Raw genomic sequence first — 13,473 nt, 5'->3', positions numbered from 1 at the left:
TTCCCTCGATCGGACTAAACACAAGAACGACCCCCCGGGTGCGGAACGACCCCGTTACGTTCCTTTATGACTCGAATCTAACACAACTTTTTTTTACGGTACCGAGTCAAACACATCCGCAGTTAATGACGACAACCTGTTTTTTTAACTTAATGGCAACAACCATGAAGAAGCATACGTAAAAAAACCGAAGAAGCACGGTGGAGCTCCCGTTAACCCGGCTGTCGGTCACGAGGTAAGCGAACGAATCTCGCGTGTCCATCCAGTCTTGGCGTTGGTTCGTTATATACTGTCTTGTGTCTTGTCTTAGGCGTCAAATTCTTCGGAACCAATACGGAGTGGTCATGTCTACTCTGGACCGGCGTCAATACCGAGCGGCATGAATGCGGGCAGCTGACGCATGCAGGAATGCACACGGTTAAGAAGGGTAGATTTTGGGTGGGACGGGTTGGTTGGAAGCGGACGCGTCTACTGTTTTCGGACACCCGCAAAGTCCCCTAATCTGTCTCCTGTTTGTGAGAGAAAATACGTTCAAACTGCTTTATGGATTGTATTGGATGACATAACACGTATAAACTCTGTGGTCCAGACAGTCGAGCAGTTTGAGAATCAGCGTTGTAGATGCCAACCTGAAGAAGCACGGTGGAGCTCTAGTTCAATCCGAGCCGTCGATCGCGACGTGAGCGAAGAAATCCCGCGCGTCCATCCAGTCTCGGCGTCGGTTCGCGACTGTCTCGCCGTAGGCGTCGAAAATTCTTGGGAAGTACTCCTTCAAAAACCCAATCTCCTCCTCACATAAAACGAAAAACCTAACCTCCTCCGCGCCGCCGCCACCTCCCCGCCGCCTCCTGATCGCCGCCGTCGCCCCCGCTTCCGCCGCCGCTGCGCCCCGTGCGCGCCCCTCGTCTCCGGTGATCTGCAGGTACCTTCGCCTCCCATCCCCGGCCGCCACCACCGCTCCACGACGCCCTGTCTCGCCCGACGTTGGCTGCCGCGACGTTTTCCGGCGGTTTTTTTCTCGGGTTCGGATGTCGGTGTCCGACGCGTGTTTCGCCGTCGACGTGCCGTGAATCCGCGTGCTAATCAATCCGGCTTCTGATGTTCGTGGATGCGTATTGCAGGTGTAGATCGCCCCCGGAGAGCCCCCGCGCGCGTCGGCAATGTCGACCTTCGCCAAGCCTGAGAACGCTCTCAAGAGAGCGGAGGGTGAGTCCCCGTGATCCGTCTGAGTTTTGCCCCCCTCAATTTCATCCGCATTGGTATTGTTGTTGTTGCGCGGGTGCTGCTGTGATGCATACGTTAACTTAGGGCGGCGATTAGGTTCTAATCCAGATTTGTTAGTTCAATCTTCAATGTCAGATCGTTATATCGTATTATTGAGGGTTACATTTGACACATATGACCAATGAGTTTGTATCGCATAGGCTAGATTCTGTTAAAAGTACTGAACTTGTATGTGCCGTTTGGTTCTTCAGGCTTTTGCATAGGCTGGTTGGCCTTTTTGTCCTGAATGCCTGGGTGCCAACCTGTTAGTTAGAATGAATTGAAGTTAGGATGGTTTTGAGACATTCAGTGGATAATAAGTTACACTTGTTGTCATGTACATTTTGTTCCCTTTTCCACTGAGACCACATAACTTTGCAAAAGCTCATGATTTGCTGGCTTGGTCTGCGTTTGACATTACGGTGGATTATGATATTCTGGCTCGTCCAACCAGCACTTGCCTATTTTGGTGTTTGATTAACCAACTTATCACTAGTTTCAGGGCTGGTTTTTGGCAGCAGATTATAAAAGTAAAGCACAATGTAGCATAGTTCAGCAATGGCAAACTTGAGCCTTAAGCTTCACTTTATCTAAACTGATTATTATGTATCAGGGGAATTACACCATACGGTTGTTGACTTCTCATACTAAAATATAGTCATCAGTGGTCTCCGAATGTCACTCTCCTTATATGCAAAATCTCGGGCAGTGTTTCATATATTTCACTAAAAGATGTTCACACTGTTTACCACCTTTGATTTACTGCAGAGTTGATACATGTTGGACAAAAGCAGGCAGCGCTGCAGGCACTGCATGATCTCATTACATCAAGAAGATACAAGTCATGGCAAAAGCCTCTTGAGAAGATCATGATGAAGTATGTAGAGCTGTGTGTAGATCTAAGGCAAGGCAGATTTGCCAAAGATGGTCTTATTCAGTACAGAATTGTCTGCCAGCAAGTCAACGTGTCATCTTTGGAGGAGGTCATAAAACACTTTATGCAGCTGTCCAATGAGAAAGCCGAGGAAGCCAGGAATCGGGCACAAGCACTGGAAGATGCTCTGGATGTCGTAGATCTTGAAGCGGACAAGCGTCCAGAGGACTTGATGCTCAGTTATGTCAGGGGGGAGAAAGGGAAAGAACGATCTGACAGGGAGTTTGTCACTCCATGGTTTAAGTTTCTGTGGGAGACATACAGGACGGTGCTCGAGATACTGAGAAATAATTCAAAGCTTGAAGCGCTATATGCTGTAAGCTATTTTACTGCCTTGCCATTATCCTAGTGGCCACTTCATTATTAACATAGTTATATTTGTTTGGTTTTGTCATTTATGGTTAACTGAAACATCAAGGTGATGCTCTGTTTCTAGACTCTCTGGACCAAATGATCCGGCACTGTTCTGGTTTTCCACTACCAAACAGCCAATTGTCTTTTGATTTCTCTAGCCATTCTGCCTGTCATTACATTTCAGAAACTTCTCCCTGGTAGTTTATACTGCAGCATAGCTTCATGCATCTTTTCAAAATAATGTTGTTGGTTTAACCCCTATGTTTTGACAGCATGTACATTTCTGTCCTTTTGCATGTACTGTTTGTGAAATGAACTATTTAATTCCTTTGCACATACTTAACCAATTCATTATGTAGGTACTCTATTATTTCCGTTGAAAAGAAATCTGTAGCACAGACTTGGTTCCATGAACATAGTATTCTTTACTGAATTCTTTTTACTTGCTATTGTTTCTGGTTCTTTTGTGCTCTCCCTAATTTTTCAGAAGCAACTATTTGGTTCCTGTAACTACTGTTATTTACCTTCTGTTTCTTATTATCATCTACTGAATGCTTTCACCAGCTAATCTGCCTGTTATTTTGAACTTTTCAATATGCAGATGACTGCGCACAAAGCTTTTCAATTTTGCAAACAGTATAAAAGAGCCACTGAGTTCCGTAGGTTGTGTGAGATCATTAGAAACCATCTTGCAAACTTGAACAAATATCGTGACCAGCGAGATCGTCCTGATCTGACTGCCCCTGAAACCTGTCAGCTCTATCTTGATACTAGGGTTGAACAACTGAAAATTGCTACAGAACTTTCCCTATGGCAGGTCTGTTTCAGAACTCATCTTATCTTAATGCTAAAGAAATAAAATCACCAACCGTGGTCTTGTTCTTGCAGGAAGCCTTCCGATCTGTGGAGGATATCCATGGCTTGATGAGCATGGTTAAGAGGACTCCAAAACCATCTGTCCTGGTTGTATATTATGCCAAACTAACTGAAATATTCTGGATATCTGAGAGTCACTTGTATCATGCATATGCATGGCTGAAGCTTTTCAACTTGCAGAAGAGCTTCAATAAAAAATTAACTCAGAAGGATCTGCAACTACTAGCATCTTCTGTTTTGCTCGCTGCACTTTCTGTTAAGCCATATGACCATAAATATGGTGCATCTCATCTTGAGCTTGAAAATGAAAAAGACCGTAGCTTGCGTATGGCCAACCTTTTCAATTTCAACTTCGACTCCAAGCGTGCGAATAGAGAAATGGTTTGCTTTCCATCTGTTCTCCAAGTTAAGATAATTTTCCATAATCTAATTATTTGTTTTCTGATAAATCACCTGTTTACTTTTCAGGTTTCTAGAGCATCTCTTCTTTCGGAGTTGGTATGCCATGGATCCTTTTTTGGCTGCTGTTATTTTTTTTATTATATGCTGATAAACTGTTTAATGTCTCTGTTATCACATGGATTCAGTCTTCCAAAATTATTTCATTCTCATTGAGCATGTCTTGTCTTTGTCATATATGGGCATCTTGAACGCAATCTGCTATTATGGGGTTTGTTGTCCATGTTACCAAGCATTCGTATACGAGGATAATTTATTTGTAGGCGCTTACGTGATAGTGATTGCTTTTTGCTGCCTTACAGTCAGAATAATGTATAACCACATTTTTAGCATTGATGCCTCATCAAGCAGCAATGCTAAGATACACACACATATCTGTCCTACATGGCAAGAGAACGTCTTCTTTTCTTTTCTTTTCCCGATCACCTCCTGCACCTGCAATGCTCTAATACCTGTTCAATCGCTTTAGATAGCTTTATAATACTGAAATTTATATTAGATCTGCAAGTCCACAGAACAGGGCATCTGTTGATGCATCCCTGATGTGCTATTCTGTTTATGTGATGATAGAATTTACTTGCATTGCTTATGTTTCAATTTTCTAAAATATGAAAGCACTTCTTTCTTTGTGTCGTCACATAGTCGGGTTGTTTTTCTATGTTTTTATATAGCTGTGTTGTATTTTGGCCAACTAGCTGGCAATCTACATCATGCAATTTGTCTCGCAGACATCTCTCTCTCTCTCTCTCTCTCTCTCTCTCTGTTTCTCTCTCTGACTATGATATGAAAATAGGCTGCCAAAGGTGTGATTTCATGTGCTTCCCAAGAAGTGAAAGATCTATACAACCTTATGGAGCATGAGTTCCTTCCTTTGGATCTAGCATCAAAAGTGCAGCCTCTGCTTTCCAAGATTTCTACGATCGGAGGAAAGCTTTCAGCCGCATCTTCAGTTCCTGAAATTCAGTTATCACAGTACCAATCTTCATTGGAGAAGCTTACAACACTGAGGGTGCTGCAGCAGGTCCTATGCTATGTCCCACTAGCCATAGGATATGTGTTCCTGTCACTTTTTTTTTGTTGCTAATATGTATCCACTTTATCAAACTTTACATCACTATTTGTGAAACATGTTTCTCAACTCTCTTTATAACCATTTTCAGGCATCTCATATTTTCAAGTCCATGAAGATTGACATGCTCTCTAGAATGATCCCATTCTTTGACATCAATGCCGTGGAGAAGATGTCTGTTGATGCGGTCAAGCATAATTTTGTTGCTATGAAAGTTAACCATTTGTCTGGAGCTGTTCATTTTGGCAAAATGGTATGTGGCTTGATTCTGACCACTGCTGCTACCTTCTTAGGCTTCTAAAAATGTACTCATTGAAGGCTTCATTTTTCCATTGCTGTTTATTTGTTATAAGGATCAGATGCATTGCCTGCCTTGCGGTTTTATGTTATTTGTCTTGCCTACTCATATTCCTTGGCCAAAGAGGCTTGTCCCTTGGGTTTTCGATTTTTTTAGGAACTTACTGTTTATAGTGAATGGTTTCATTTTTATCTATCTATATTATAGATGAGAAATAGGTGCAGCATGACATGACTGGTCTTCGAGGAAGTAATGATGTGTCAGGCAGGCTAGTCTGTTCACAGAAACAATATACCGATTGCTTGGTTGTTTCTTTTACTTATTTTGGCATCCACATGTGGTGATTGATTGAGTGTATTGTTTCATGCAATTTCATAATTAGTATTTGTAATTTAACCTGCTTGTATTCAGTTGTTTTTTTCATTTCCATCTCATCCTAACAGATAAATAGATGATTTCCATCTACTCGTTGTTATCTGACTTATTTCTCTTTGCAGGACATAGAATCTGATGCACTTGGTAGTCACCTCTGTGTCTTCACTGATTCCCTAAACAAAGCAAGGAGTCTCATTCATCCACCTGTGCATAAACCATCCAAACTCGGTGAAAACTTCAGTCTTGCTGGAGTGGTGGAGAAAGAACATAAAAGGCTTCTTGCGAGGAAATCAATTATTGAAAAGCGTAAAGAAGATCTTGAGCGTCAAATATTGGAAAAGGTTTCCTATTTGCTTACTCTTAACTCTTGGTTGTTTTATGGAGTCTTTGTTTATGGTTTATGCATTTCTATTTCCAGGAAAAAGTAGAGGAGTCAAAGAGATTGAGTATCCAGAAGAAATCTGCAGACGAAGAAAGGGAGAGGCTTTTGAAGGACCAGAGACTTAGGCAGCAGCAGAGGATCAGTCGAGAAATAAAGGAAAAAGATCGCCTGGAAGCAGAAAAAATAATAAATGATTTTAAAAAAATAATTAAGAACGGGGACAAAATTCACGTTGAAGGGGTAAGATGCTATTTTGGATTTCCAATAATTACAGCTTCATGCTAACTGGTCATGTTTTAATAGTTTGCGTACTTTGTTGGAATGTAACTTAATTCCGCTTATTGGTAAAATCTGGATGCCTTCTATTAGAATTTTGATAACGGTTGTATTTCTGTATGGTTAGCTGCCATATTGACATTTGACTATTTGTTTCTGTGCCCCTAAGGAAGGGTGATAGTCAGCTGTAGATGAATTACAGGTGGTGTGTGTAAAGTGCAGGATTATTTGTTTCTGCACATTGCTGCTTAAATGTCCTGGGAACTTAGCTAACTTATTATCACTTACAGTTTGTAATCAGTACATATACACATGTATGTACATTTGTTGTTTTGGTGTATGTTTTTCTAATACATTGAGTGCTCACCTGGCAGGATATGACAAAACAATTCGCCATGGAGGTGGTACGGAGTCAACGGGTGAAGGAGCTTGAAGAGATGGAGAAAAAACTGCAGAAGCTTGCAAAGAAAATGGATCACTTGGAGAGGGCAAAACGGCAGGAGGAAGCACCACTGATTGAGGAGGCCTTCCAAAAGCGCCTTGAGGAAGAAAAGATCCTTCATGAGCAAGAGCAGCTGGTTTGTTTTTGCTGTTATTTGATGTTTACAAGATGTAGATTCTAATTGTTGTTCGCATGCTCACATTCATTATGTATTTTTATTTGGCAGAGAGAGATTGATCTCAGCAAGCAACACCACACGGGTGACTTGCAGGAGAAAACTAGGCTTTCTCGATTGTTGCAGCATAAGGTATGCATCCTTCTTGCAACTGCATTCAGCAGTGCTGATTCTGTCCTTGTGGTAGTTAGAGAATGCAGCGGGTGTCATGTTTTTGTTTGTAATCAGCTTTCCATTACTTTCCAAGCTTATACGTAATATATAGTCGATTTGTCCACAGAGGGAATGTTGAGTACAGTTGTTGCAGTGATTATACGTTCTCGGAATGGATTGCGGATGTGTTTAACTTGTTTGGTTGATTAACACCAGTATAGATATATTTAAATTCATCATGTATTTCAGCATATAACATTTTTAGTTTTTTCCTTTATTATATGGGTATTGTCAACCTATAAGCTTTTTTCAGTATGTATTTGTTTCCTTCTCAGAAAACTACCTTCCTTCCATCTTGTTAATCTTTTCAAAACTTCCCATTTCAGAATGCTTTCCAGGAAAGAATCGTCCAACGCCGTGAAGCTGAGTTTAGTAGCCTAAGGAAAGAGAGGGAAGAAAGGATTAGTCAGTTGATATCTTCAAGAAAGCGTGAAAGGGAGACTGTACGGAAATTGATGTATTATCTGAACATGGAGGAACAACGGATCCAAAGGGTGCGTGAGGAAGAGGAGGCTAGAAAACGTGAAGGTTAGTGATTCCAGCTTTAGTGCTAGGACCTTCTTATTGTTGTTGGTAACATGTGAACTGGAAGTATTGTTTGTGTCAATTGGAAGCAAGGAAAACACATTCTAGCTGATCATCAAGTATTATTTATTATTGGCAATAACACCACCTCATTGATTTGCAGAGGAAGAGAGGAAGAAGAGGGAGGAAGCGGAGATGAAACTCAAGCTTGACGCCATTGCAGCAATTCAGAGGGAGAAGGAAAGGGAGGTGGAAGAGAAGAAGGAAAAAGAGAGAAGGGAGGCTCTCCTAAGAGCAGCGGACCCACCTGATGCGCGGCCTGCTGCTGCCATCGCACCACCAGCCGCTCCTGGTTCTAACAAGTTTGTCCCGCGGCACAGACGTGGCGGCGAGGGTAGCAGCCAGAGGACGGCTGTTGCACCTGAAGCAGCAGACCGTTGGGATGCTCGCCAAGAGGCTCCTCATGCACGGGAAGTGCGTCCCCTCCGCCAGGATGCGCTCCTGCTCCCGGAAGCAGACCGCTGGAGCCGCCGTCCCCTCCGCCAAGATGCTCCTCCCGCGCGCCAAGAAGCCCCCCCATCCCGCCAGCCAGATGGTGCTCCTCCAGCTGGTTCTACTACTGACCGCTGGCGTCCTGGTGGTGGATCTAGGTCCTCTGCGAATTCTTCATCGGCTTCTTCGTCGACCGGCTGGAGGAAGAACTGAAGCTGCCTGTCCTGAAATGCATGCGCGGTGCCCTGCCAGCACGTTGAAATTTTTTGCAGTTACTTGAATTTGTCTGTTGCGCACCAAATTTTGTTCCTATTCATGGACTCTTCTTCTAGGCTCCCTCCCGTTGCACCTTTGCACCATTTTGAAGTCGTGTTAATTTAAATCGCAAAAAAAGTCATGTTAATTTGATCTTTTGATAGACAGTACTCAATACATGACATGACTTGTTGCTGATTGTTAATTTTGAGAGAAAGTTGCCTTCTTCCTTGTCTTCTGGGTGTCGTGATGTTGCTACTGTTTGTCATGACATTGCAAGCAAAGATGGTTGAACCTCAAAGGCACATTATGTTTCCTACAGTTTATTGCTTAATTGAGTTAGCATCACTACTACCATAGTGACGAAAACAGTTGAAAAGGCCTCGGCAATGAAATTCATCGAAGGTCAAGTTGCGCCGAAAGATGTCTGGTCCCTAGCTTATTGATTTGCTGGGGTGTTATATTGAGCTGGGATATATAGAAATCTTGCTAAAACTAAGGCCCTGTTCGGATCCCCTCCGCTCCCCAACTGCAGCTCCGGGAGCGGAGGGAGCGCCAGCGCAATCAGGCGGAGTGGCTCGAACCCAACTCCTCGCGCGGAGCGGAGTTGACGGTCTGGAGAGCTACTGAACAGGCTTTAAATAAGATTAAACTTGGGGACACTTAATAGCTTCTGTTGAAACTGTGATACGTTAAGCATATCACATGTTGTATTTTAATTCACATGTTGTTTCTTTATATAGTACTCCCTCTGTCCATTATGGGACCGAGGGAGTAGTAGAGTGTTTAGTGCAGAAGTTCAGCCTTCGACGATGAGGCAGCCAGCAAGCACACCAGCAGGACCAGCAGCGCCATTTGGGTATTTGGTTTTCATATGGCGGAGCAAAACATTGTTCATTCCTTCTAGTGGAAATTTGGGGCTTCCCTTACTGGAAAAAACCTGAAAGGATTATACTGAAAATAATTTGCCAAGTAATTAATCACAATGCCAGACGTCATAACTAAGACCCCATGAAAACTTAAATAAAATGGTTCATCTCGACAATGAACAAGTATTTTTATGAATACAAGACATGATAAGATATTTTTATGTAAGTAGGGTTTCTTCTAAAAGGCCCTACCCCGTGCGGGCTAGGGACTCTGTGCGGATAAGGAAGGGGGTCACTCATAATCAATATATAACCTACATAAGGACCAAGAGGCCACGATGGCACACAAGGAACTCTCAAGCCACAAAACATCAATTAGGAAGCTCTAGTGGGTGGTGTTTAGTTTCATATACACACAAACACCATTGGAACCATCTTGGTATTGTAAGAGGATCATCGCAAGGTAGACCTGCATCGATGGTCTGAACCTGGCCACAATGTGCATTGTTTTTGTTCAATCTCGTCGTAGCATCATCTACCCAGTCCACATTACTGCATTTATTAGTAGGTTTACCCAAGTGTAGCGTTTGGTACAGCGCAGGTAACGTATTCAGTTTTCCGTATCGGAAAGCGCTGTGTCGGAATACTTTTACGTAATACGTTCATTGTTTGGTTCGTGCGCGGGGTCCCGACTTCTAACCCATCCCGATTTCGGCGGTTTCGATTTTCTGAACCTCCGTATCAGAAAGCGCTGTTATGGAAACCATCGCTCCCGAAACAAACGCTCGCTGAGGTTTCAGAGTACGCTGCAATCGGAAGACGTGCTTTTTTCAGCGAACCAAACACGTCGAAAATTTGCTACGCCAATTCATACTTAAACCGTGCCACCACCTGTACCTAGTGCATCTTATTCTTTTTTTTGAACACCATCTTTATATTAATTAACCAACCACACCAGTACACTCATTCGATACAATATTCACCACACAGTGCGGTACATCATATTGTCAAAGCTATATTTAGCGATTAAATGAGCCACCATATTGGCCGTACGGCTAATCTTTGACCATTGAAGATTATTGATCAACTTCGAGATACTCACCGCTTCCATCTTCAGGTCACGCATAGCAGACCTGTCATAGTGCCCCGACGCAAGAGACGCTACCACAAAAGCGCAGTCAGTCTCTAAAATTATAGGATTATGAAGAGAAATACCTATGTAGAGACCGGCAATGCAAGCTCTCAGCTCCGCTTCCTCCACGCTTTGACAGGCACCAATGAAATCCCACGACGAAACAATAACTTCCCCTTTCGCGTCCCTGACCACGACCCCCACACTGGCTTCTCTAATGGACTCCACGAAGCTAGCATCGACATTAATCTTGAACCAACCTGCAGGAGGCGGGTACCAGCCACTACTCGCGTCCAGAGAATTAGGAACACCGCTAATCCGGACCAATGGCCCTTTTCCTTTTTTTTTGAAAATCCACCGGCCTCGAAGAATGAAGTGCACCAAAAGACTCCCAATAACTCTCCACAAAGCATGCAGAAGCTGAAACTGATTCCTTTCCTTTACCAAAGATCAAATCATTTCTCAAATGCCAGGTCCTCCAGAATAAGAATATAATTTGGTCTCGCATTACGGGGTTTAATTGACTCAGGAGAACAATAAACCAATCCTGCCCCGTATATCTGAGAACCTCCTCATCAGGTAGAGCCCAAATGTTCCTCATGGCCATGCGAAGCGCACGCGCCTTCGGGCACAAGACAAGCGCATGGAAGGTATTTTCATCCTCCATGCCACAAATAAAACACGTACTAACAGAGGCTTGATGATGCGCCACTCTATTAACCTGTACGGCCAAGCTATTGGAAGCAACCCTCCATGCAAAAATACGAATCTTCTGAGGAATGTTTGTCTTCCAAATAATATTCCAAATTTTCCTCTCCGACCCTACCGCCTCACTGGATTGCCCCTCATCCTCTTTTTTATCCTTAAGGGTGAGCGCTAACTTGTACGCACTCCTAACTGAGAACAAACCTGACTTTTCATAATGCCAAGCAACAAAATCTGCCTCCCCATTTGATTGGATCCGCAACCTCAAAATCTCATCCGCATCATAAGGGTAAAATAAATGCCTAACCAGCTCCTCATCCCGACTCCTTTCTCCACTCATGAACAATTGCTCAACCCATTTAACTCTAGTTCTATTCTTCTTTGCAGAGATTTTAAGTCCAGAAGCTCTAGGAAGCCAATTGTCTCTCCAAATATGTATATTAGCCCCATCACATACTCTCCAAATAACTCCGGATTTAAGCAGCTCCAACCCATGCAGAATACCTTGCCATGTAAGAGAAGCCGATTGCGGGAAAGCTGTATCTAAAATATGCCCCTGTGGATAATATTTTAGTGCATCTTATTCAACCTACCTCCACGTGTCCAAACATCACTTTTCTCCTAGTATATATCTCACCCCATCTCCGCATCAACATGCAGGAAAGCCCATCACATCTCATTCATCCATGCTTCACGCTTCCACATGAACACACGAGATCACGGGCACACAATCCGTACAATATCAACAAACGTGTGTGATTAGGAGGCATAGGGAGAGAACAAATATGGGAGTGGTGTCGCAAGCTCAACAATGCTTAGATGATTCGGTTTCTTGTGGTGGAATTTGCCACCTAAGTTTAAATCTTAGACTTGATACATGTGCTCACATTTTTCTGAATTTATTCCAAGCTTTCTGACAACATTCTTTTGGTGCTACACCTTGCCTGTCAACTAGGACGTGACTGTGGCGACTTTGACAATCTTAACCTACCAGCTCCATCTTTGACAGCTGCTCATCGGTAGGGTGTGCATGAATGCATTTACTAAGATGAGTGAACGTGCATATTTGTGAGCATCCGTTTCTCTTTCATGTTTCTCAAAAAGAAGATGGGAGTGGCTTCTTGAACATGTAGCAAGAGGCATCGTGTTTCTACAATAGTGTTTTTTTTTCATCCACACATTTGTTATATGTAACAAGCTTAACGACCACTATACTCATTTACTAGCCTCCCATAGTCGAGGAAGGTCCTCCAAAGATGGCAAGCGCTAACCAAAGCTCTAGTTGCGCAATCCGTCGGAGACAATGGTTTGGCTCGTTTGTAATTTTGGCGCAAATAACATGAGTACTTACTCTTTTTCCTTGTGAGGGATGACACGTGCACCACAAATCTTTCCATCTAAGCATACACACACACACACACACACACACACACACAGGGGCGGAGCCAGGATTTGGACATAGGGGGGGCGAAGCAAAGTTGGAAAAAAAATACCGCTTCATTGCTATAGAGTATAAACATGTGGTAGCTACATTTGAATTAGTTATACAATCTCAGTGATTTTCAATAACATAAAGCATATTAACAATTTCATTAGAAGAGAATTCAGTTCTAAATTCCTTTCGAAGCAAGTTTTCATGCAATGCTCAAGCAAGTCGTCTCTCATTTTACTTTGAAAACATGCCCTCGACAATTAAGCTGAAATAATATTTCTGGTATTTGGCGATCCTTTTCTCTTGATAAATATAAATCTTAAAATGACATTACAAGTCACATAATTAAAAGAATTGAAATTTGATGTACAAATTTGATAAGTATAAGGTGGGAACTGATCGAGATGAGCAAGCAGTTGTTACTGGGCCAATAGCTCCTGTGCGACATGTTTGATGTGAATTTGCTTGAGTGCGACGTTGTTCGAGCGAATGGCTGTGGTGCGACACATTTAAGCAGGTAAATAGCCCAGGGCCACATGGGGTGTTAAATGTGGTTAAATTGGTCGTCAACCAAGCCCGTTTATGTTAGGACATGTGGGTCCAACTTAATTGCTCCTCAAAACAGCTGACCGTGCCCTGCCGCCCGACCGTGCCGGAGCCGCCACTCTGCCCCCTCCCTCCTTCTTCTCCGGTGGCGGCGGATCTTGCGTTCTCAACGGCGGCGGCGGAGCCCTCGTTCTCAACGGCGGCGGAGCCTTCGTCCTCAAAAAATGGTGAGTGAAAACCCTAGTCCCCCTCCCGTTCCTCTCTCGGCCCCGTAGATCTCAGCTCGTTTCCTCTGTTTTCGCTTGTTGAATCGATAGGTTGTGAGGGGAGCCCGTGGGCATACTGAGATGGAGCCTCCAGATTCAACTTCGAATAGGTAATGCTCCTCTCTTTGATCCAAT

General features: G+C 43.3%; 1 protein-coding gene across 1 annotated transcript; it reads left to right on the top strand.

The window, feature by feature from the left end:
• Nucleotides 1–728: 728 nt before the first annotated feature.
• Nucleotides 729–8,549, top strand: LOC123154187 (eukaryotic translation initiation factor 3 subunit A). The gene is made up of 14 exons (XM_044572971.1): nt 729–922; nt 1,122–1,206; nt 2,032–2,513; nt 3,153–3,368; nt 3,440–3,808; nt 3,896–3,925; nt 4,680–4,907; nt 5,047–5,208; nt 5,751–5,969; nt 6,047–6,250; nt 6,661–6,864; nt 6,955–7,035; nt 7,443–7,644; nt 7,805–8,549. Exons 2-14 carry the CDS (start codon nt 1,161–1,163, stop codon nt 8,344–8,346), a joined length of 2,985 nt encoding a protein of 994 aa, XP_044428906.1. The 5' UTR covers nt 729–922; nt 1,122–1,160; the 3' UTR covers nt 8,347–8,549.
• The last annotated feature ends 4,924 nt before the right edge of the window (nt 8,550–13,473 follow it).

Source organism: Triticum aestivum, chromosome 7A (assembly GCF_018294505.1).
Source record: "Triticum aestivum cultivar Chinese Spring chromosome 7A, IWGSC CS RefSeq v2.1, whole genome shotgun sequence".
NCBI lineage: Eukaryota > Viridiplantae > Streptophyta > Magnoliopsida > Poales > Poaceae > Triticum > Triticum aestivum.
The sequence above is the reverse complement of the archived record's forward strand: the minus strand, read 5'-3'. Positions and strand labels throughout refer to the sequence as shown.